Consider the following 24248-nt stretch of genomic DNA (forward strand, 5'->3'; position numbering starts at 1 on the left):
AATAAAATTAATTGGTCAAGAGCCTTCTCTTCCAACGCTTTCCTTCAAGTTAAAACTGTCAGGGTTTTCAGATCAAAAGTTCCCTAACAACTGTTATGTAGCAGTTGAGATTATAGTGTACATTTTGTGTTTGGTGAAGTTTGCACTATTTGAAAGGGAATTACATGGAGATAACAGGTGTGAGTTGCCAGAGGAAAATTATGTATTATTCTGGCTTTTTTCACTTGAGGAGCTTTCCCGTAATGTTAGGACATTTCCCAAACTTAAAGTTGCAACTTCCTCAGCCCTAAAACATGCCCCTGAAGCTTAGGCTTCACTAAGCAACACCCCAAACAACATCAGCCGTAGCTAACAATTCAGGCACAGCCTTTAATTCATTGAGTGCCTTTAAAAGTGACTAATTGAGTGCACAAAAGGTAGGACCATTTTATCAAGTATATGGGTCGACCTAAGTAGGTGTAGGCTCTAACAGACTTTTTCATGATTATTAATAATCAATTTTTCCGGAAAACAGACTACAGTAGGAAGATCATCATGCCTTATGTATATGAAACGATCTGCCAAAGAGAAATCACAATTTATTGCAGATCACGTTTGTTTTATCCTTAGACTTACCGAGGCATCATTCATGGGAGGTAAGACCACTACCTTCTCCACCTTGCTGACCACAATTCTCCACATCTCCTTAAGTAGACGTTTCAAAACCGTCTTCTCACAGTTCTGGGCCAGCTCCGTCAAACTGAAGAAAAAAAGAGAACATGACAATCAAAATCATTGATAAACAAATTCAACAAATCATGAAACTGATTTCAAAATGCACTCTGCAAGCAATAAACAATAGTTACTTTTAGAATGTCTTGTCTCTATAGGGCCATAGTCAGGGCTTCATTGTGACAACGATATTAAAAGGAAGTGTCGTGGCCTAGCGGTTAATGAGAGCACCGAATTCAAACTCTGGTTTTTCTGATCAGCAGAGTGTGGGTTCAACTCCCCAGCCGTGACACTTGAGTCCTTAAGCAAGACACTTAACTATTGCTTCGTCCTTCGGATGGGACGTAAAGCCGTTGGTCCCATATGTTGTGTAACGCATGTAAAAGAACCCAGTGCACTTATTGAAAAGAGAAGGGGTTCGCCCCGGTGTTCCTGGCTGTGGCTGCTTAATGCGCCGTAGCACCTTGTAAAACCCTTATAAGGTGCTAAATAATTGGGTCTCAGAGTTCATCACTGCAATAACCTATCTTTCTGAAAATTTGTATACTATACTCAGCGCCTTGAGTACCTTGTTTGGTAAATATGTGCGCTGTATAAGACTTCGATATTATTATTATTATTATGCCAAGCCAACCACCCAATCATCCACTTCTACCTTTGAATACTTACTTGCTGTAAAGGACATCCATGAGAGGTCTGAGTACATTATCAGCTTCTGCCTGGACACTGGCCTTCTGACTAGGCTGGCTCAGGGCAACGTTCCCTGCACCCTTCACCTCACCGAGGAGGATGCTCAGCTGCTGAATGCTCTCCTGTAACCGTGGCTCCAAACTGTTGATCAACAACAACAAATACAATGTTTTATTATTTGTTATTGATGTATTAAAACCATTCAAAACTCACGGACACAGGCCAAATTGAATATGAATAACGATAAAAGAAAATAAAGGTAATTTGTTTTAAGGCAGTGGCACAACGATCCTGTGAAAATTTGAACTCAATTGGTCGTCAAAGTTGCGAGATAATAATGGAAGTTAAAAACTATGTTACTTCAGAGGGAGCCATTTCTCACAATGTTTTATGCTTGTTATACCAAGTAAGTTTTTATGATAACAATTATATTGAGTAATTACCACTAGTGTCCAGTGCCTGTAAGCAAGTGTTTGAATTGGTTATAAAAGAACTGCAGCTTCTTAAGAAAATGATCCCTCTTACCTCTTGGAGAATATTAGGCTGAGTTGGTCAAGCACCTCATTTAGGCTTCCCTGTAGTTTCTTCAAGATGTCCGCTGCTATCGGGTCAAGGCTCTCTCCTCCCATGGACTCAAAGACCTTCTCAAGCTGGACTCTCAGTTGTTGGATGTTGTTCATCAGGATGCAGGCTTGTAAGGACTGGGGGATAAAAATCAAGTCAGTAAAAAAAAAATCATAATTATAAAATCCAAAAGTACCTAGACAAGGCCGTGCAACGTCGTAAGATTTGGCAGGTGAAAGTGAAAGTAGTCCCCGTGGTGGTTGGAGCGCTTGGCACCATTCTGAAAGCACCGGGGAAAGTTCTAGATGAAATAGGGACAAATGTTAGAAGAGGGCACTTTTGGGAACAGCGAGGATCCTGAGTAAAACCCTTGAGATCTAAGGCTATGAGACAAAGCCCGACTCGAGGAGTTACCAGGACACAAGAAAATGTAATAATTCTTTTGCGTACTGTGATAAAATAGACTAATATTGGAAAGATCAAGTAAACTTACAATCTTATCACTGCAGCAGTACTTGGCAAACTTCTCATGTACAACGTCAGCGTACGCAAGCAATACTTTGTTGATGGTCTGGAAAATAACAGGTAAACAAAGCACAGGTAATCTTGGAAAGTAAATAAGTTCCTTATATTCCCAAAACCCTGTGTTGACACCCCTATACTCGGACAATTCAAGGTTCTGATAACCCATACAACACACTAAAGGTTTGGTTTTGAATGAGGAAATTGCTTTGAAGGGGCAACAGAACATGCATGTGTAACCCAGTAATGTTATGTGGGCCATAGAAAAAGTTTGATCATTTTATTGATTCTAAGGATTTTCAGGTTTTTTTGAATAACAGTTTTTGTTACTTTTTCCAAAGGGCAAACAAATCGGAAATAAGAATAAAGTCTGAAGAATATCATGCCATGGTAACTACTACAAAAGGTTATGAAGGGATTTAGAGGACACTACGGTATTGCAGGGAGAATTCCACCATGCCAATCTCACCTGTGAGAATCTGGTCATATAGCGATTAACAATCTCTGGATTAGGGCATTCCAGCTTCTTGATGATATTAAACCGTTGATTGAGCTGCGTGAAGACATCAACGACGGAGCATGAAAACCTTGCATGCTCTGAGCTCTTCTGGAATCCTTCCTTCTCGTCTCGATCCAGAGCTCCATGGAGAAACTCCATGGATAGCTCCTCGTTCTCACTCAGCCACTGCATCACGAACGGCTCGAACCATCTACAAGAAAGAAATAATAATAATAACAAAACAGTATTTATATAGCGCAATATGAATTAGCATTCCTCAAAAGCCCTATAAGAAAACAAAAACTTGGATGTTCCCCAATTAAAGCCCATAACAATCTAATATAACATTAGGCCAGACCAGCTGTTACCTAAATGAAACCATTAAAAATACTACAAACAACTAAATGATCTGAAAAATTACTCTTTAAACTAAAAATTTAAAAATTACCAATATAAAAAGCCAAAAAGATTAAAATACCTAAATTCCTAAAGACACCACAAACAAACCAATAAAATATTGTGCATCTTTCAGTTCAGCAGAGTAATTTTTTTATGGAAAGATCTCCCGACGAGCACAAACTTCACCAAAATTGAACACTTTCAAGAAGAGCTCATATTTATTCTAAAGCATTTTCTTAAATTGTTTGGTAAAAGTAACAGGTTTATGTTTGAAAGATTTTTTTTTCAAAACGGTGGGGCATTCTAGACCCAAGTTCGGGATGCTAGCCTAATCATGCTGAACTGAAGCTCTATGATTCAAGCTGTGGTCGGTGGATGCAAACTGGGGTCCACAAAGGCAGGGAAAGAAACCACTGAGAGCCAGAAACTACTGAACTCTTCACAAAGAGTTAGGACTCGTCTTATCTCGAGTTAGGACGAGTAACTCGTCTTAACTTAGAATTAATCTTAAGGTCTGCCGGGTTGGGACTCGTCCTCTGTCTTAAGATAAGTCTTAAGTGAGGAAGAGTTTTGTGAAATCGACGGCAGGGCTCATGTCCAGGCTCAAACAGGGATCCACAGAGGTGATAGGCAGGAAAACTGAACAACTGAGCCAAACTTCCCCTCTGAAAATATGTCAAACTGTTCAGGGCTAGATGATATATTGTTACTTATCTGTACCACTTACGGCCATTGGGTCTTTGATTCACTTTCAGTTGCTACCGTCGGTACAAAATTTCTTTTCAAAGAAGTAGTTTTTTAACCTTTGCATGGTGTAAAAAATTAGATTACAATTAACTGTGAACAGTTAAGTGAGTGGTGGCTCTGGAAAGAGCCAGTATAGTCTCAACTTTTCAAACAGTATATTCTTCTCGTCCAAACTCCTGAAGTTATTACTTATCTTATTAAAAAGTAATCAAATAAATACATACGCTGGATAATCGGGAACAGAGTCCTTGTAAGGAGGTACTATTTCTATGTACTTATTGTACATCCATTTGACTTTGAAATGTAGATTCATGTATTCTGCGCTGGTACATAACCGCTGCTGTTCGTGTTCTGTGAGAAAATTACAACAGATGGGATAATGAAATAATTAACGGTTTTTATACAGCGCCCTCAACCCAAAAGGGTCCTGAGGCGCTTTATAATGAAGTCTTATATAAATGAAGACTTAAGGCCCGGTCACACCGGCCCCGATAACGAGAACGAAAACGAGAACGATAAAAATGCACGCTCGCGATAGGTTGAATTGCTCCATGCAGAATACGCCCACGCTCATTCAACCAATCGAGGGCGTGCATTTTTATCGTTATCATTTTCGTTCTCGTTATCAGGGCCTGTGTGACCGGGCCTTTATAACTCAAGGTGCTCAAGGCTTTACAAAAGGTTTAAGATTCATATTCTGTGTTTGTGTTCTGTGAAGAAATGACAACAGATAGAACAATTTTAAAATAGACTGCTTTCATATAGCACCCTAAAACCAAAACAGGGTCCTGTCGAGTCACTTTATAATGAAGTCTTATAGAAAACGAAGCATTATGAAGCGCACATATCCACCAAAGGTGCTCAAGGCTTTACAAAGATTGAACAAAAAAACAAGAACAATTTATTTAGAGAAACTGATTTCAAATTAGCTCTTGAGAACATAGAATAAGCTGTTATATTCAAACTGTTTACCAACCTTAAGGACCTAAGGTATAGATGCCAAGGTGTAAGTGGGCCTACACTTCGACCCTAACAGCAGAGTCGTTTCTTGAAGGCTAAAATGGCTTTCAAGAAAAGACTCTGCTAAAATCGAACCGTCTGGCCACTAATTATCCTTTTCAAAATTATTTTTCTCCAAATATGTGTCTAAGCTTTCCCTTCTTTTTAACTTTTACAAAAAATTGATTGGTTTGATCTTGTTCCAGAAAACATATTTTAAAGGTCATACAAGAATCTCCAAGAATAAATATGTACTCACGTTTCAGTTTTCTCATTATTTTCTTGAGGATAGTGAGTTTTAGTTAAGAATGCATCCTGTGCTGTCTAAGTGTTCACTTTCAATTCATTTCATTTATTTCATTTAAGTAATTTTGGTTATGAAGCCAAAGACTCTCAGAAAAGTGAATTTAATTACTGGACAAGCCAAGAACCCAATGGAGAGAAGAGAAGGAAGTAAGTTTCAGTTTTAGATGTGGGAGGAACACCCCAGAGAATTATTCCAGGGAAAATCACACACAGTAAGGTATAGATGATGTGACCTGTGACATCACATGTTTACAAAAGAGCCACAGAGCCTTCCTGCAGGCATGATTTGTATACAGCTTAATGGAAGAAAACATAAAATCTTATATTTTATGGAGATTGCACTGTCTAATTCTTATCAACTTTTGATATGACGAAAGGGGGCACATCTCAAAACTTGACCAGCTCTTACTTCACAACTCTTGGTTTTATGTGGAAATTATGACACAAAATGTCAACTTCCCATAGGACCAGTGTAGTATCTTGCCTGCCAGAATACTCAAAGAATGCACAAGGTCACACTTGTTGTAAACAAGGTTCACATAGTCTATAAGCTAAAAAAAACTCAACCCACGTAGTGCCCCCCATTGTGGTTCGAACCGGGGGCCTAGAGGTGGAGGGCGAGTAAAGATAACACTATGCAAACCCGGCCACCCTTCTGTATACAGTGCTGCGCAGTTGGTTGCCATTTTAAGTTGCCTGAAAAATTGCCCTGTGAGACATGACCTTCACTTTTATAAAATACAAAACTAGTCCAAAAGTTTGATGTTACCTTCCAAGGCGTACTTGAGGTCTTGATGGGCGAATAAACTCCACATCGTGGAGGCACTCAATTGTCCTACATTCAGCTCATTGGGAAATCTGTTCAAAATCACATGAAACATTATTTAATCTTAACCGGGGTATTTGTCTGTGTGAATGTCCTGTCAGAAGGATGAAGCAATCATGGTTAAGTGTCTTACTTAAGGAGACAATTGTCACAACCGGAACCCCAACCAACACTTTAAAGCCACACTCTTTGAGTCCATGTCTTCTTATTATCCGCTTGGCCATAACACGCCATAGCATACAGTAATTATTTCTAATTTGAAAACTCCTGATTATAAATAGATGTTTGTATGAATTCTTTTCAGAAGTGGGCAGACCTTGTACAAGCTTAGACTTCTTGTCTGACCTCCTCATACTATTATAAAGTTCCGTTAAAAGTGATCCCTTTTTTTTGTACTTCCTTATATAGAATGGAAATAAACCTGAAACCTGAAAATTTAAACCAGTTAAGTTAGGCCAATAAACCAAACCAATGGTCAAGTGGTTTAGACTGCAGCCGTTGATTTCACGAAACGCTAAAATTAATCTTATCTCAAGTTAGGAAGAGTAACTCGTCCTAACTTAGGATTAATCTTAAGGTTTACATGCTACAGTGCAGGGCTGGGACTCGTCCTATGTCTTAAGATTAATCCTAAGTTAGGAAGAGTTTTGTGAAATCGACGGCAGAACTTGCAATCACAAGGTTATGGGTTTGAATCCTCCAAGCTAGTCAAAACATTGCAACCAATAGGAACTCACACTGTGACAGTGAAGTTAATAACGAGAAGTCCCCTCAATCCACTCAGCGAAAGTAATGGTCCCGACTGATTTCCTAACGTCAGCCCAAATAGTAGTTTTATAAGCAAGCGAGCTATCTAGTTCTTATATAGGATTTGAGGCATTGCATGGTGAGGTATCAATGTATATTTGGTTTGCGGTAACACCATGTGTGTATCTACTTGCCAGCCAGATAGAGTTTGTTCTTAGAGAACTGTCTTGCTTTATTCTACTACCGTGGAGTAGACATGGTAGATGTTTCCGGAGGTTCGGGAGACTTCTCAGTTCTGAGAAGAACTGTCCTGTTTTTTAATTAGACATTTCTTCTTTGAGAAGTAGTAGAGAAAATAAATAAGCAAGACTCGGTTCCCAAAGAACAAAATCAACGCAGCAATGTTTCACATACATATGGTGTTACCACAAACCAAAGAACAATAAACCCATGACTCACTGATTTAAGATTGCTGTATAAGTTGTCTTATCCTCCTCAATGACGGACACGATCAGCGAGATTAACTTAGTCCAGAAGTCTAAGCTCTTAGCGCTGGGTCCGTTGGCCGCATCCCCTTCACTCGGCCTCTCCGACGGGTCCGGTTGGAATTCCCGTTGGTAGAGATCGAAGCAGTTCTCGTAGATGTATTCGTAGGTAGACTTCAGGCAAGCAATGACGCAATCTTTGACGACGGTGGCAGCGCGCGGTGGACTCGCTAACTCTTGAACCTGAATCAAGAAAATTAACAGTTATGGGTGCATCTTTCAATTGAACAAAGACAAATTGACTAGAGTGGGACTTGCAGAGATGCCAACATTGAATTCCGAAAAAAAAGAGTAGTAAAGCCAACACTTAAATAAAGGTCTGACATACAACTCATAGAGCTTTAAAAAGAGGAAAATTATATTAATTTTTATTTAAACTGATATTTTCAGCAAAAATTGCTTAATGCAAAGCAACCTTGCTACAGAGGCCAAACAATTATGAATTTTATTAAGGCTTCATTAAAAAATACTTTGAAAAAATTATATATGTTCAAAACATTGAACAGCAGTACACAGAACAATACAAGCACTTCCTTACTTTCATTCTGAAGAACGTTATACTCGTCAGAAGATCTACCATAGATTTAAGATCTGCTAGTTTCTCAGGGCTATTTGCGGGGAAGTTATTCTGCAAATACAAACAAACAATCAAGGTATCAACCAAAAAATTAATAAAGCAAATTAACAGAGGATTTTGACCAACCCACCAAACTTTTTTTGACAACATTTGTCTGTGGTTTCAAAACATTTTTCTATGGTTTTCTTTTCAAAGTTTTATGTACTTTTCAAGAAACCTATTGCTTCTCATGGTTTCATTTGGCGGCACAGAATCTATCAAATTTAGTTCTGGAAAAATCAGGGTGATTTAAACTGTTTTACCATGACAGGTTAACCTCAAGAAAAAAAAAGTACAGAAAAAAATGTATAAAAATGGAAATGATAGAGCTGGCTCATCTTTCCATGCCTTTCAACTCTTTGGACCCAGGTTCGAATCCCAACTAAGACCATAGCCTTGCATGTGGAAAGTTGTGTGGGTATCCCACTTGGGTTTTCAATTTATTGACAACATTTTTAAATTACTTACTCTGTATGCGGAGAGGTCGATTCTCAATGAGTTGTGGAGTTGATCAAGCAGCTTAACAAACTTGTCTTTCTGTACATCACAAAAAAAATTAAAAAATTATTACTTATTTAAGATTGGTGGATGATCGGTGCGGTGAGAAGGGTCGAGCCACTCCTCATCCATGAAATGTCACATATGACCAGTGCTCAAACTCCTACTGCCCAACTTCACATGTGGATCCACGGCATGAGAAAAAGTGTCCAAAACATCATCTACGCTAGTAAAGTACCAGAAAAGCAGGCCTTGAACTTTGATCTAGAAGGGGCATTGCAATTTTCATTTGGCAAGGGACACTTCTATGAGAAAAGTGTAAATTTGTATTTGAACTTTGCAAAGGGCACCACAGAAAAGCACAGGGTACCACAGCAATTGCTGTGTGTGATGCAAGCTATTCAAGGCCAAGGCCTTGAATAGCTTGCATCAATAAACATCCTTAAAAAGTGTTTTACCCTGTGATAGAATCTAGAGAGTAAGCAAATGTTCAAAAAAAACATCCAACTTTCTACAAAATTAAGGAGAAAGGCAAACAGGATAATAACAGGAAAGGGATAAAGAACATGTTGGTTTGCAGATTATGCACGATCTATTCTTTAAAAACAACACGTGACGATTATTTTCCTCAAAGGTGTGCACTTCCTAAGAAAGAAAAAAGTTGTAAAAATTATTTGTTGTACTCACACCAAAGTTGGAAGCAGCAAATCGGTCACTAGCGGACACTGCTGTTGAAGCTGTAGTATGTGCATAAAAGGCGTTAATATTGGCTAGTAGTGTACTCATAACAGCAGGTACACCAGAACACATGTATTTAGACGATAGACAGGAGAAATGGCTGTAATAGGAAAACATAAAAACATGAAACTATAAATCAGCATACTGTGTTGTTGAGCAAATCCTTGCATGCCGCCGATTTTGCTTTACCTGATGAAAATTCAAATCAGACTGAAACAGGCTGTCATATTTACTGTGTGAGACAGCTTTCAATATAATAATTTACTAAAGGTCATCTTGCGTTGCAGACATCTTTTAAGCATCTCCAAAATTTTGGGCTATGATCAACAAGTTTGCCCATTTTATTTAAAAAAACAAAATCACAAATATGTCGACTTCAACAATACTTCATTCAGTTGAAATTTGACGAAAATGCAAACAAAATGTAACATGAAAAAAGGTGGAACACACCACTAGTATGAAAGTCAGTCTAGCAGTTTTCTGTGAAACTGTTACCGAACAAATCACAAAAGAATAAACCAGTTTCAATTTCTCCAAAGGAATGCCAAGTAATCACAACTTACGATTAGCAGCCATACTTCTAGAGTTGCATTGTGTTTTCAAATGGCATGCAGCGACAGTCCAACAATTAGATATAGGTTGAAAGATTATCCGACTCGTTATATTGAATACAATTTAAGAGATCACGTGGCCGCTCCATATTTATACTTACGTCATTGCTTGATATATTGACTCAATGCCATATCTCATGGCAAACTCGTCAACAATTTCCTGAGGGGTTTCTTCAAAGTAGATCTTCCAGGCGTCGTCTCCTCGGGCCGCTGGAAGCTTCACTTGGCCTGCCTCTCGTTCGCTCAAACAATGGAACAAATTCTGTCGGAAGGAAAGGAAGGGTGAACATAGAGGAAGGAAGGGAAAAACCGTCCTTTGGTGATGGATTTCTTTTGAAGAATTTTGATACCTTTTGTAGATCAAGTTTTCTGACCGTGACCTGAATCCCTACTCAATGTGAATTAGGATGTTGTAATCAAATTTACCTGAAGACATTTCAGCTTCATTAGTCATCAAGTTTTTGAAGGGAACAAAAGTGAAAATCACACAGCAATGTTTTCAGGAGAGTGGTTCAAATCTGTTATACATTCTCAAAAACGATTGTTTTACTCATTTCTTTTAAAACTACAGCATCTTGAAGTTGTGGTTAAAGGTAATCTTTCTACCATCATTATCTTTAAACCGTGGAAGTTTGAGGTAAATCTTAGCGCGTTTGTGTTCTGTTTCTTACAAAAAGTACCGAAACCCCTTAAAATGTTATGGAATTTACTGACAAGGTTTAAACATTTTGTTTCCACAATGGAAATGACGTCAACAGTCACCTTCAGGCAAGCACATTCCCATATTGCCAGCTTATTCCCCACTAATCGTGTTTTTAATTGGAATAACAATGTGATACCCAGGTGTTAACTGCATGGTGAAGACTTTGATTTGAGGCTAGCCGGCGTAAACAGACCTTGCTTTATGAAAATGACGTCATTTGAGAAAGGTGCTTTATGAAAATGACATCAATTGTGAAGGACACTGATGGGGCTACAACATTTCAATCACCATCTCTCGCGCAATGCATTTACTCTATTGTCACAGAGTAGATTTTTTGAGAACTCAGGAGACTTCTCATCTGCCATGGAGTAGATTTTTGGGGAATAAAAATACGTGCTATGAAAAAACTCTAAAAAGATTAGCCCTAATTTTACTGTAGGCCCAAACAAGGGCCCTGTTTTTTTACGGCTAGCCGAAACATTTTTTTAAAAAAACTTCTGAGAACTTTTAAAATTTAGCCTTTTTTCTCTTAAAAATAAAAAGGGGGAAAAAAGGAGGAGGCTACCCCTAAAAAGGTAGCAGGCAGGGACGCAAAACATGTTTTTTATTAAGGCACCCCCGTAGGATTTTATTTTCAACTCACCTCATGTAGACATGTATACTGTACGTGGTAAGGGGCAACAGACTTCTCTTCTCCTTTGATCTCTACACTAATGTGTAACCGAATGGCACCAGACACTGCTGACTTATCCGTTCTTTTCTCTGTCGGGGGACAACAAAAAATCACACAATAAACTGAGAATCAAACAAGTCTATCATGGTGAGGTATAAATGTATGTTTGGTTTGCAGTAACACCAGGGCCCAATTTCATAGAGCTGCTTAAGCAGAACATGTTGCTCAACAAATTTCTGCTTAGCAGGAGAGAGCATGATACCAGTCACAATTTTGGTAAATGCGACATGATTTTTTGGGACGGTAACCCTGTTCTGGTAAGCAGAATTTTGTTGTGCTTAGCCACTTTTTTGTGCTTAAGCAGCTCTATGAAATTGGGCCCATGTGTGTATCTACTGGCTGGGTAGATGTTCTTTTGAGAACTTGTCTTGATGTTTATTCTGCTATCGCCAACTCGGGCAACTTCTCAGTTCTGCAAAGAACTGTCCCTGCTCATTAACTACTACCAAGTGTACTTGGACCGTAAACATAGATAGTGCTCTAACAACAGTTTTTTAAAATTCGAGCACATATATCGTGTCTCGCCTCAATGCAAGATGTTGTTGTTTCCCGAATTTTGTCGCAAAAGGGAAACAAGCCCGTGAGGAAGGCAGAAGGATACGAGTGGGAAACCCGGACTACTCACCAAGGTTATACCATACGTCCATCTCTCCGCTTAGAGTGCGAACCTCAATGATTGTTTGTCCAAGGAAGTCATCAGACTCTCGGGTCAACTTTTGCATCAGCTTGGACTTGAGGTCATCGTCTTCGTCCCTTCAAAGTTGGACATCAGGGAAAAAACATCTCAGTTTTTATCTTGTCTAACAAAACAGAGTCTTGTTTTATAACAAAAAGGGTTCAAAATTGTTTGTTTTTTGTGCTGTTAATTAAGTGGTTCTTGAAACCAGAATATATCCGAATATACCAGTTGAAACCATAATAGACCACAATAGACAAAACAGTTATGTCAAATCCTTTTAAAGGCAGTGGACACTATTGGTAATTACTCAAAATAATTATCAGCATAAAACCTCACTTGGTAACGAGTAATGGCGAGAGGTTGACAGTATAAAACATTGTGAGAAACAGCTCCCTCTGAAGTGACGTAGTTTTCGAGAAAGAAGTAATTTTCCACGATTTTGATTTCGAGACCTCAAGTTTAGAATTTGAGGTCTCGAAATCAAGCATCTGAAAGCACACAACTTCGTGTGACAAGGGTTTTTTTTCTCTTTCATAGTTATCTCGCAACTCCGACGACCAATCAAGCTCAAATTTTCACAGGGTTGTTATTTTATGCATATGTTGAGATACGCCAAGTAAGAAGACTGGTCTTTGACAATTACCAATAGTGTCCATTGTCTTTAAAGTACTTTTTGTTAATAGTGTGGCGAATTTCCAGCGACCAACAAATCCCTGTAGTCTCCCGCGGCGCACCCCCGTTCAAAGGAGAGCTAAAGGACAGGTTTGTTAAGGTTGAAATATACCGCCTCACGCACAGAGCCTCAGATTCCAGAGAGGACCCTTCCCGATCCAGCGAAACTGACAACAGACAAGGACTGCAAGAGACAGACTGGAGGCTAGCTTGAAGGTTTCAAATGGTTTATTGAACTACAGGGCCTCACCCTCGTTAACTCAGTGTCGAGCCTCACGGTACTAGCCTAGTCAACACACACCTTGCTCGATCACAATAATAACTCGCACTGCCTTGCCACGGGCGCGGGCTCGCCTTTTATAGCTGCCGCTGCGTGCGTAGCGCCCTCAATGTATAAGCTTCGCCGCGCTATATCATTCGCTGGTTGCATGCCGCCTAGCGCCTGTTGCTGCTCGCTGCCGCTGGTGCGCATGGGAATCATCGCCGCGCTAGCTAAATTACGTTACAATAGTTTCATTAATGATTTTATACTCCATTAAGTGAATTTAAACTGTTTGTAAGATTAAACTAATCTGTATCAGGTTTTCGTCGCCAGGAACTACAGTAAGACCCAGTATTTGGAGAAACAAATATGGAGAAAAAAACAGCAAGGTTAAAAAATGAAAATAAAAAAAAGGGAAGGAAGAGAATTGTCAAATGATAACATTTAACTGAAAGGTCAACTTGATGGAAACAAATCTCTTACCACACTCGGACTTTGATCCGGTCCGATGAGTTGTGACACTCAAAGAAGAACTTCTCGTTCCACTCGGGATTCAGGTTCTGCTGGACGGTTCGCGTTCTCTTCTTGACCTTGCCGACCTGAACGGTGACGTAGGGATCACTGGTCCCCGTCTTGTCCTTGGCAATCAGGCCCTGGGCGCTGACAACCGTGATGGCCAGCTTGGCCGACCACTTTGAGGTTCCGTCCAGGACACTTTGTTTAACCGCCTTCATGTGGCCGGCGTGCTGCTGCTTCGGAATGTTAAAAACCCCCCTTCAAACAAAACCAAAAATAATGTCTAGAATTTTTAGGAGTTTTAAGAGGAATATCAATTCCTGCTGCAAGCTCCCTTTTTTTAAAGGGCTATTTCACAATTCACAGTAATTGCAGAAAAAGTAAAAATCATGCTAGTTTTCTTTTAAAGGCATACAGGATTGTCAAGGATGAAAAACATTGTTGTTTAAGTTTTGTCTGACAGCTTACTGAAATGAAGTCATACTCAAGAAAAATGTGTCTGAAAACCTAAAACCAAACAGGCAGGAACACTTAGTTTGTTTGTTACAACCAAAATGAAGGACAATTTTTTTCAAGGCTAAATAATGTTGAGGTTTTTCACTTTTTTCTCATGACTTACACAACGGAGACAGCCCAAATTTTCACAGGTTTATTTTTTCTTGTATGGTCGATCACAAAAAGAAATGAACACTGCAACTATTTTGTCTCCTCTATCAATCCTGCATTATACCTCTAATAAGTGTGGTCTGTTTTTCACAATCTAAACCCTTCATTTTGCCACATAGCTTGAATCTTTTGTTAAAAACACTGCAGGTCTTGTTTAAAAAAATTGCACTGACTATATGCCCGACTCCAAAATCAAAAGCACAAAGATGATTTGCTGTAACAGTATGAATTCAAACCACTAAAATTAAGAGAGTTTACTTGACTGTACAACCGATGCTAAACAAAGAACTGTGATTGGTTCAAAGTTTGACCTAGGTAAAATGCACACCATCTGTGATTGGTTCAAAGTTTCACCTAATTAAGTGCACACCATTGTTTGATATACAAGACACACAAAATGGGTAAATCACAGCTTGTAAATGTCAGAAAATGTAATGCGAGAAACCAATTTTCTGTGTCTTGCAAATCATAAATGACACCTTTTTTTGGATGTCATCTTTTGTGCTGAAGTAGGTCTAGGTCTACCCTAACTTAAGTGGGGTTAACAGTTTTCAGTAAGGTAAAGAAATCTCAAAAGAACATCAAAAATGCAAAGTGAGCAACCGTGGAATTGCCCATTGTGTGTTTGCTGTGCATACGACATTTGATCATTGATGATTGATAAGGAGGTTTTGTTTTTCCCATGGATAACACATTTATTAAGAGATTGGATTCCTTACTGAATCAGATCAAAGATCTCCGGTTTGTTGCGTTCCCTTATCTTCATCCGATCTCTCATGGCCATGATGATGTTCTGCGTCTTGTCTTCAGCGCCATGTTTGGAACTCTTCTCGGCCGCTCCTGCGAATCAAAAACAACGCCACGCCGGCAAGAAATACTACAATCAGTAACAATTATTTACACAAAATCCATGCACAGGGTTGATTGTGAGGAGGAAAAAATATTCCAACATGGCCATGGATGGATGTACATGTATAATGGTGATAAATGAGTGAACCGAAAACCTCAAAATGTAAATTTAAAGAGAGAAGGTACAACATTGATTTGCATTTGGTCTTGAGTGGATCGGAAGACTTCATTTCTTCTCACCCTCCCCCCCCCCCCCTGAAGCATTAGTGGAATAGCCCTAATATGTGATGTTTTACAACAATATGTATTAAAGGAACAGTGTCAGTTATAATAGACTCAAAATGTAAAGAATTTTTAAGTTGTCTCTGTTTGCCAAAAATAGCACCCTTAACATTAATTATATGCTATGAAGTTTTGATGTCTTCTAAAGATATGAAGTGTAAAAAGGTGAAGAAGTTTCAGGGGCGAAGAGTTTGTCATTGATTGAAAACTTTGAAGCACTGCACAACTTTACTTGGGTAATTTTTTAATCTTGTATCTCCCCTAATTATGGTAATGTTTCCAATGGTCCAAAACTCCATACCAATGATACCGCAGAATTCTGTGCTTTGGGCCTATTGGCTCACGCACTTTAAAGGGCGCCATAAACAGTGGCATGAAATTGGGCACTGACATCAACATCCTGGATAATCTCTGGTTGTTATTTTGTGTGTCTGACCCTGTGAATTACTACTATGTAGTGTGCGCTTTAGGCGGCACACACATGGTGAGACCCACTCTATAACATGCAATTTGACTCACAAATTAATGGCAGACTGTAACCATTTTAGGACAAATGGAAGATAAATGATTATTTTATAAAACCTGCTTGTTGGAAGGGGAAAACGTGGTGAATATATCTTGCAAGGTGATTGTATCAATAAAAAGCATGCACAAATGTTGATATGACACATGTGGAAACCGGTGAAAAATGAGACAGCTATATAAGGTTAAACAAATATTATGAAAGTACAGGCGCTATATAAATACCTGCTACTATTATAAAATTAAAAAAATTACCCTTCTTGAACATTTTTAAGAAGGTTCATTAACTATAAAATATATGAAAAATAAACTATAATAATCAATTATCATGCTGCCTTGATCATGTTCCTTGTATCCAATAACAGTAATCAATGCTAATATTCATTGTACCCAAACGGCACCAGACTATTTCTCCTTCCAGCCTCGGTTTGGGATACATTGATTTGAATAGGTAAATACCAAGAAGGCAGCACCATGATGAAGGTCTCTTTAATAATAATAAAAATATTAATATGGATTTATAATGCGCACTTCTCCAGAAAACCAATCAAGGCCTACACAAAAAGAAAACATTATACAATTGAAAATGAAAAATAAACATAAATGTTTTTCGCAGGAGTTCAGCACAAGTCAACTGATGTGAATTATTCGTTGCGAATTTGTGACGTAAAAAACGCATACGCATCCGAAGGAAGTATGAACTGGGCTTTATGCGCTCAGACAAATACATGTAGTCTTAAATACCATAACATCGTCAATACTAGTTGTCCGCTTTCTGTTCAACTCCACCCGCCAGCCATAGGCAGAACTCGACACCAACTTCATTATCTACCAATCCAGGCATCACGAGACTCATTCAAACTTTCCTTCTTCATCCGCTCCATTCCAACCTGGAACAGGCCCGTCAGTGACAGCACCATCAGTCAAGGCCTTTCAGGCCACCGGCCCTTCTGGCGGTGAGAGACATGCGTCCCACCACCATCCATCACTAGCTTTAAGATGATGAGGATGTTTTTACTCGCACCTTGTAAAATACTGCACCTTCACGACCGAACAACACGAGCACCCCTCATATACCACACCTTGGACAAGCAGTAGCTTTCTAGGTGTTTACCCATACAGCATGAAGGCTGTACAAACTCATGAGTGGTGATAAGGTGACAAACTAAAGTCCAAATTAGTCTACAAGTAACAGAGCCAGAATGGATCTCAAAAAAGCAGGGAAAGTTATGATTACTTTGAAACAAAACTCTCTGCACTTTGAAGAAAAAATGAGTTTAAAACTTACTTGAAGATGCGGAGCATCAATATTATAATCAAGTCTTATAATCTAATGTTTTGAGATGAGCAATGCTTCTCATTGAAGAATAGATAGTCTAGAGTTTACAGTCTGGTTGCTGGTGACATCTTCAGAGGTCTATACTTTAATTAACCATTTGAAATCTGATAGCTGCATACAGGATACCAGTCTGGAACTGCTGACCCTTGACCCTTTATTCAAATTTGTCCATCTCTCAGCAGTTCATGCAAATATAACATGAATATTCAGTTAGTTAACTTTGAAATCAGGCCCCTCCCCTTTTGCTATGCAAGCAAAAAGAATCAATCTGAAGTTAGTTTGCAGACTACATGCATATTCATCAGGCTTGTTTTGAATAACTACTCATCTCACACAATGCATAGGCCAGTTCCTATCTTCATGCATATAATATATGCATGATAGCATATTATGCATATTCATCAGGCTAATTATGGATGACAACTCATCTCACATATTATTGCAGTGACATTCTCCAATCAGCATGCATATATACATATTCATCAGGCATGTTTTAAGTAATAACTCATCTCACACCAGTTCCAATCATCATGCATATAATATGCACATTCATCAGGTTGACCGAGTCTGTAATAATAGCCCATATGCATGTCCCAATCTACTTGACCGGAAATGATCCACGCACAAAATATTATTAAGTCCAAACAAAATCGGCAACCGAAATAGCCCGTTGATTTTTGAGCAATGCAGTGCACAACAAGTAAAACCTGGCAGGTTGTTTTTTTGTGTACACCGCAGCGAGGGGTTTTGTACTGTAACACTACCAATTCCCGTCTTGAGATGAGACTACTACGTTTCTAATAACGCCATTATGCACATGTTCCCTAATAAATGATTATTTCAAAAAGCATTGCACCGTAGTCTCTTAATCAAGACAGGAATTGCAGTCTACAGTACAAAACCCCTCGCTGTGGTGTATAATTAATACGCAACCTGGCATTGTTACATTGAGAATTCAGCACAGCCTTTCATCTTGGCAACATGACTTATGTTTCAATTTCATATCCTAAGATTTGCGGTTTACTTTTAAGATGATGTTTGTGCATATGGGCTATTCATGACCTTAAGGTCCCTAACACCCCTCCGCCCCCACAATCTACAAATACGCCGCATCAAACATTCTTAAAGTTATTTTTGAGTACAAACAAAATCCACTTCTGGGCCAGAAATTAACAAAATCTATCATTCAAAAAAAAGAATGAGTGAGTGACGGCAACTCATGACCTTAAGGTCCTTAACACCCCTCCGCCCCAACAATCTACAAATACGCCGCAACAAACATTCAACATTCTTAAAGTTATTTTTGAGTACAAAAAACTTCCACTTCTGGGCCAGAAATTAAAAAAATCTATCATTAAAAAAAATGAATGAGTGAGTGACGGCAACTTTGTACATTTCAGTACATTTCAGAAAAACAGCCCAATTAAAATTTTGATTTTATAAATAATGATATTTTGAAAGAGAAAAACTATTTCTTTCTGCTTGGTTTCCCCAAGCACAATGCTTTCCTAAATGTTGTTCCCAATTAGAGATTTGGGATAAACAGGAAGAAAAGAACCCAACACCTGCATGCGTGCGGGGGCTTCTTGAAAATCTTGGCTTCAGCTTTTGACTTTAAAGATTTCTGTTCTGAGGAAACAAGATAAACCCTGTCGTGGAGGCTGCATTCTTTACACAATCAAGAAAATGAAATACTAATATCAGTGATGGCAACAAATTTTATTTTTTTATTTTGGGGCATTTTGGGGCATTGTAAAAATTCCAGAAAATGCGGATTTCTTTTACTTTTTGGGGCCTTTAAAATCATTCTTTTAATGTTTTCTTTCCTTTCTTTTCAGCATTTTCTGTCACAGCTAGTATTTTAGACCCCCAAAAAATTAAGGAAAATGTGCAATTTGCAAGTTAGATTTACAACAATGTCTGGTACAAAGACCTGATTGTTCACAAGTGAGCACTAAATTGGAATCGCACCCCTAGCTGAAAGCCCATGGTTTTAAAATAAGACCAAACACAAGTTGAAGCCCAAGTCAAAGCTGAAGACAAAGTTTTTGATATAAGTCCCCAGTCACCCTATAATTACCCCAAGCAAGAACCCTCAACTGATGATAATAGTGCCTTGTTTTATACTGTTTACAAAGTGACCACAGGTAAATTTGATAAGAGAGTTTTCATAATTTTTGATGACCAAAAGTATATATTCTGGCGATATCACGTCGACTGGTAAACACCTTAAATCTTCAATATTAGTTTTTAGATCATTAAAAGCATGCTAAAAAGTAATGCACTTTAGTAAAAATAGTGAAATAAGCTAATAACCCTTTTTCAGCTAGAAAAAAACAGAGGTATTAGCTTCAACTTATGCTGGCAGTGAGAATGGCCATGACATTTAAAACAGTTACTTTTATAGATGGATATTTTAGTGTTTCTAAATGCAGGGTGGAGAGAGTCATTAAAAGATGTGAACACTTACTAGAGGAGAAAATGTTCAACAAGAATTGTGTTGATAAACTGTTTGTTTTTTTGTTTTTTTTCCTCTTTTTTTTATGTAAATGGTTTGTAGCTTTTTCTAATTATAAAATAATAATAAATAAAAACAATTGTGTATATTTAGTAAAAAAACAAATAGCTAATTTAGGTCTTTATTATGTGTTTGAGGACATTCTTAAGGCTCAAAACTCTCAAACTAGCGTCGTCTGTGGTACCCTTGTAACTAGTTTTAACATGATGCTTCAAACCAACTGAGAGGCAGCTGCAGGGCTGACGGCAAACAAGTAGTTTCATGCAAAATACCGTGGTATTTTTTGTTTTCCTTTCTCTATTCTCTTGCAACTGCGATGATCAATTGACTCAAACTGTTCACAGGTTTGTTATTATGTGCATATGTTTGGTTAGGGCTAGTGATAATACTGGTCTTTGACAATTACCAAATATATCCAGTGTCTTCAACAACAAATTCAAACTAGAAAGCAAGATGTTTGGATGAAACTCGGCAAAACTCTACAGCGTTTGTGGTCAACCTCTCCTCTCAAAATGATTCCTTATAAATGAAACCCTTGCATGATACCCATAATGATAATACTAAAATGACAAAAATAAAAAATGAGGTGATTTCATAACTCCTTCATCTATCAGCATGATAATCCATCACCACTGTGCTTCTGTGGTCACCATGACAACACCCATGGACTCCTCAACTGGTACCCCGCTACCTCACCGCCCCCCCCCCAAAAAAAAAAAAATAGCACAGAAACCAAATCAAGGCAGCGTTATACAAAGATGTTTACCATCGTGGGGTTGATCGGACACAATTTTTTCCAACGATGAAGTATATATTTCGATGAATTCGTCCTCTTCAAACTCTTCCTCCGCCACGTGTCCATCTTCGGAGATGGTGTCGCTAATGTCCGACGAACAAATACTCACGCCAAAGAGCATCATGGGTAATGCCCGAAGGCGCACCATGAAACTGTGTACAATACCGGTGGCCTCTCCTAGTTGGTGGTTTGGTTTTATTCAAAGAATTTTTAAAGATAGTTACATATTATTTGCTTTGTATAGCGTCATACTTATGCTTGGGACAAAATAAATTGCATCGTAAAATAACATTGGATCAAGCACTGCTATAATTGAACTTTAATTTTCCCTCACTATTTTTACTGAGAATAATTTGAGTTATAAAATTAAATTGGGTGTGGGTTGATGGTTTTACAGATTGACTCTAATGGGAAAGTACAGAAAAAGGACAGCTTTAATATACCCCCCCCCCAAAAAAAGTAATTATTTTTAACCCGAGATTCATTGCCACAAACCAAAAGTGACAGTTAAATATATTTCGCTGCCTCTTATCAGCTAAACTGACTCCGTTTTTTTAATAAAACAAAAACCTTTGCGGCGCCACTGCCCCAGTCCAGTTTGAGCTTAGGACAAATGAGTAGGGTATTTGAATACCAACGTGTCTAGTCGACCATTAGGGTTTGCATTGCTGAATAATAATTAACGCATACAGCTGAAAGAATTAATGTCAACATTGGCAATACTTATACAGGATTTATAACCATTCACCACAGAAATAAGTCATCACAGAGAAAAATCGTAAATTTTGAGAATTTGGAAGAACGAACACTGAGTGATATAACTCCAATTTTTAAACAAAATTGTATACAAAATAAAAGCAAGTGTGAACAAAAGAAAAGCATGATCGCCCAAAGAACAAAGACACACCCGAAAAAAGAAAAGTAATAAAACAAACAAAAAACAAGCTAACAAACAAACAAACAAACACAAACAAACAAACAAACAAACAAACAAACAAACAAACAAACAAACAAACAAACAAACAAACAAACAAACAAACATAAAAATAAAAAAAAATAAAAAAACAAACAAACAAACTGACAGGAAGCAGAGAATATAAAAGAAGACAATACATTTCTAACAGAACTGCATACCAAGAATATAAAGCAATATAACCACAACTTTACCAGTTGAATAAAAATGCACAGAGTAATGTGGGAATTTAAAAAAAAATTATAATAATTATACAAATAGAAAAATTATCACATAATCCTGGATGAAGAATGAAACGAAGCAACAAAGCAGTTCCCTCAGTTACAGAATCAATGCAATTAAATGCAAATGCATCAATAAATCATAATTTGACATAGATGGCAGGCCTGATACTTCACGGAGGCAACGGAGGCCCCTTGCCATTGCCTTGGTGCCCTTGAAATGCTCCAGTAGAAACTTACAATTTCCTCATAGGGTGCCCTTTGCCAAAGCGAAAATGCCTTGGTGCCCTTGCCTTTTCAAAAACGAAGCATACAGGCCTGAGATGGCCTTTTTTCCACCATCTGTAACCCCTTCTTGGACCTCCATCACTTTGCATAATTTCTGTTGTAATCATTGTGTTTAACTAATAATTGTTTTATTCGTATGTGCCAATGGAAACTAAATTTCTTTATATTTATAAAAAAAAATAATGCGTACAAAATAAATTCTAATTCTAATTCGAATATTAATTCAATTCTATTATTGGTATGTAACAAATATTGTGTTCAATTTTGATAATTGCATTTAAACATCTGGATATTTGCAAGGGACCTGACACAAAAAGAAAAGAAAAAGACAGAACTGATAAAACAGACACAGATGAATAAAAAGAACGAGTCAATTTAGATAATTCCAACATGGCGTCCAAAAGTGTAAAGTCGGCCATCTGCACAGGCATTGAAACATTTTTTTAATGCACAATTATGCGTTTTGCGTAAATACCATGTGTGGCACATGAGAGTTAAAAGGAGACTACTTTACAAACAAACAGACAGACAGTCAGACAAACCGAGGGACAAACAGCTGCCATGAACAAAATGACTGCATAATACACAAAGCTGTGAGAACAGTGCAGACTATCCACAATAGACTGCAGTCATTGGTATTGTGTCTATATACCTTTGTGAAATACAACTTAAGCAAATCATATAAATACACTGACAATATGTAAAGCGTTCATGCAAGAACACAGATGCCCAATCATCCAGACAAACATCAAGCAATAATAAAAATTAAAAAAATCAGCAGAGAGAGAGAGAGAAAAAGTTATAAATAAGTCACTTACTGCTGTTCTTAGTCATGAAGACTGCATTGATAAACAAAACAACCGAATAACAATAGTTTTACTCATCACAAATTTTTTTCAAAATAAAGTTCATTGAAAGTTCTCTATCTAAAATTTTAAATCATTTTGGGTTGAGCAAAGACAAATTGACTAAAGCGTGACTTCAACCTGCAACCTCCATATTGAAGTGCCAGCGCTGTACTAACTGAGCTATCTAGCTGTAAATATTGGGGAGACCACCAGTTGGTGAAGTGGGAGACCACCATTTTATCCAACAGTCGTAAGTTCAAGTCACACTCGAGTCAATTTGTCTCAACCCCAAATTATATGTAATACTATGTCTTCCCTTCTCCCAAGTGGAATGACCTGTGATGTTAAAAGTGCTGGATGAAGAATGGCATAACATATTACTTAAACTTGAAATTAGTTGAGCCCATTCTATGTAAAAATTTAAAACTGATATGAAAAACTGGCATGATTAATCGTTAAGAATTAGTTTAATAACCAAATGAGTCCACGAAAAATGGGTTAGTATTTAGTTGCATGCTAGTACCTTTGGTGTGTAACACAGTTTCAGTTAAAAACAATTTTGCCGCCATCTTTCTTTTCACAGTGAGGCAGGCAGCACAAACAGTCTGGCCCATTCTCACATATCAGTGCTATTTTCATAAACGTGGTACAGGGCATATATGACTTTAAATTGGCAACATCATAATAAGGGCTTCGTCAATCATAGAGCACGGACCAGTAAAGACAAAAACACCCTTGTTGCCAATGCACATGTGCTTTCAGATGCCTCATAAAGAATCAGGCCTGCCTTGCTCTATGAAACAATCAACTACAAACCCCCAAATCTACTTACGTTGCAAGCAGTCTGCATTCAGAAGGTCTTTGCACTTCTCGTGGCATTTGACGCCGCATTCGGCACAGCGTACCCCCTGCCTGGCGATGCCCCATAAGAGACCCTCGCACTCGTAGCAGTAGGTGGGTGTGGTAGCTGTCCACACCTCAAAGTTGTGGGGCGTGGTGCTTGAGATGGGGTAGATGAGGGCCTGAAGGGTCTTCTTGTACACGTGGCTTTTCTGGAGGGAAAGAAGGTGAAGGAAGTAAAGAGATTGAATACCAAAACACCAGAGTTGATTTGAGCGGTACAAAATAAAAACTACAGAATGACAAAGAGTAGTTACAGAATGGTTTAGCAGAGCAGAGAGCGGAGTTCAATTTTCCGGCTCTACTTTCTGCAGAAATCTGCACTTTTGGTGTAATTTAAAGCACATTATTCTATGGGCTGTGATTGCAGAACTCTGTGGTAAGCAGAGCCTTGAATTTGGGCACCAGTTTCTTTGGACTCTTGTAAGATAAGTTGAAGTTCATTCATTGGTTCACATATCCA

At 38.2% G+C, this 24248-nt stretch overlaps 1 protein-coding gene across 1 annotated transcript in view; it reads right to left on the minus strand.

The window, feature by feature from the left end:
* The window catches only part of LOC117295912 (protein unc-13 homolog B-like), a 75999-nt gene that overhangs the window by 7098 nt on the left and 44653 nt on the right, over window positions 1–24248 (minus strand). Inside the window, exons 11-27 of the mRNA XM_033778702.1 lie at window positions 23718–23937; window positions 14969–15089; window positions 13551–13841; window positions 12080–12207; window positions 11365–11483; window positions 10120–10280; window positions 9357–9507; window positions 8640–8708; window positions 8094–8183; window positions 7470–7738; window positions 6207–6295; window positions 4357–4483; window positions 2957–3197; window positions 2459–2536; window positions 1927–2102; window positions 1381–1542; window positions 616–739 (exon numbers count right to left, since the gene is read on the minus strand). Of these exons, the coding sequence (XP_033634593.1) occupies window positions 616–739; window positions 1381–1542; window positions 1927–2102; window positions 2459–2536; window positions 2957–3197; window positions 4357–4483; window positions 6207–6295; window positions 7470–7738; window positions 8094–8183; window positions 8640–8708; window positions 9357–9507; window positions 10120–10280; window positions 11365–11483; window positions 12080–12207; window positions 13551–13841; window positions 14969–15089; window positions 23718–23937 (2616 nt within the window). The remainder of the gene's footprint in view (window positions 1–615; window positions 740–1380; window positions 1543–1926; window positions 2103–2458; window positions 2537–2956; window positions 3198–4356; window positions 4484–6206; window positions 6296–7469; window positions 7739–8093; window positions 8184–8639; window positions 8709–9356; window positions 9508–10119; window positions 10281–11364; window positions 11484–12079; window positions 12208–13550; window positions 13842–14968; window positions 15090–23717; window positions 23938–24248) is intronic.

The sequence above is a fragment of the Asterias rubens genome, chromosome 10 (genome assembly GCF_902459465.1).
Source record: "Asterias rubens chromosome 10, eAstRub1.3, whole genome shotgun sequence".
Classification (NCBI taxonomy): Eukaryota; Metazoa; Echinodermata; class Asteroidea; order Forcipulatida; family Asteriidae; genus Asterias; species Asterias rubens.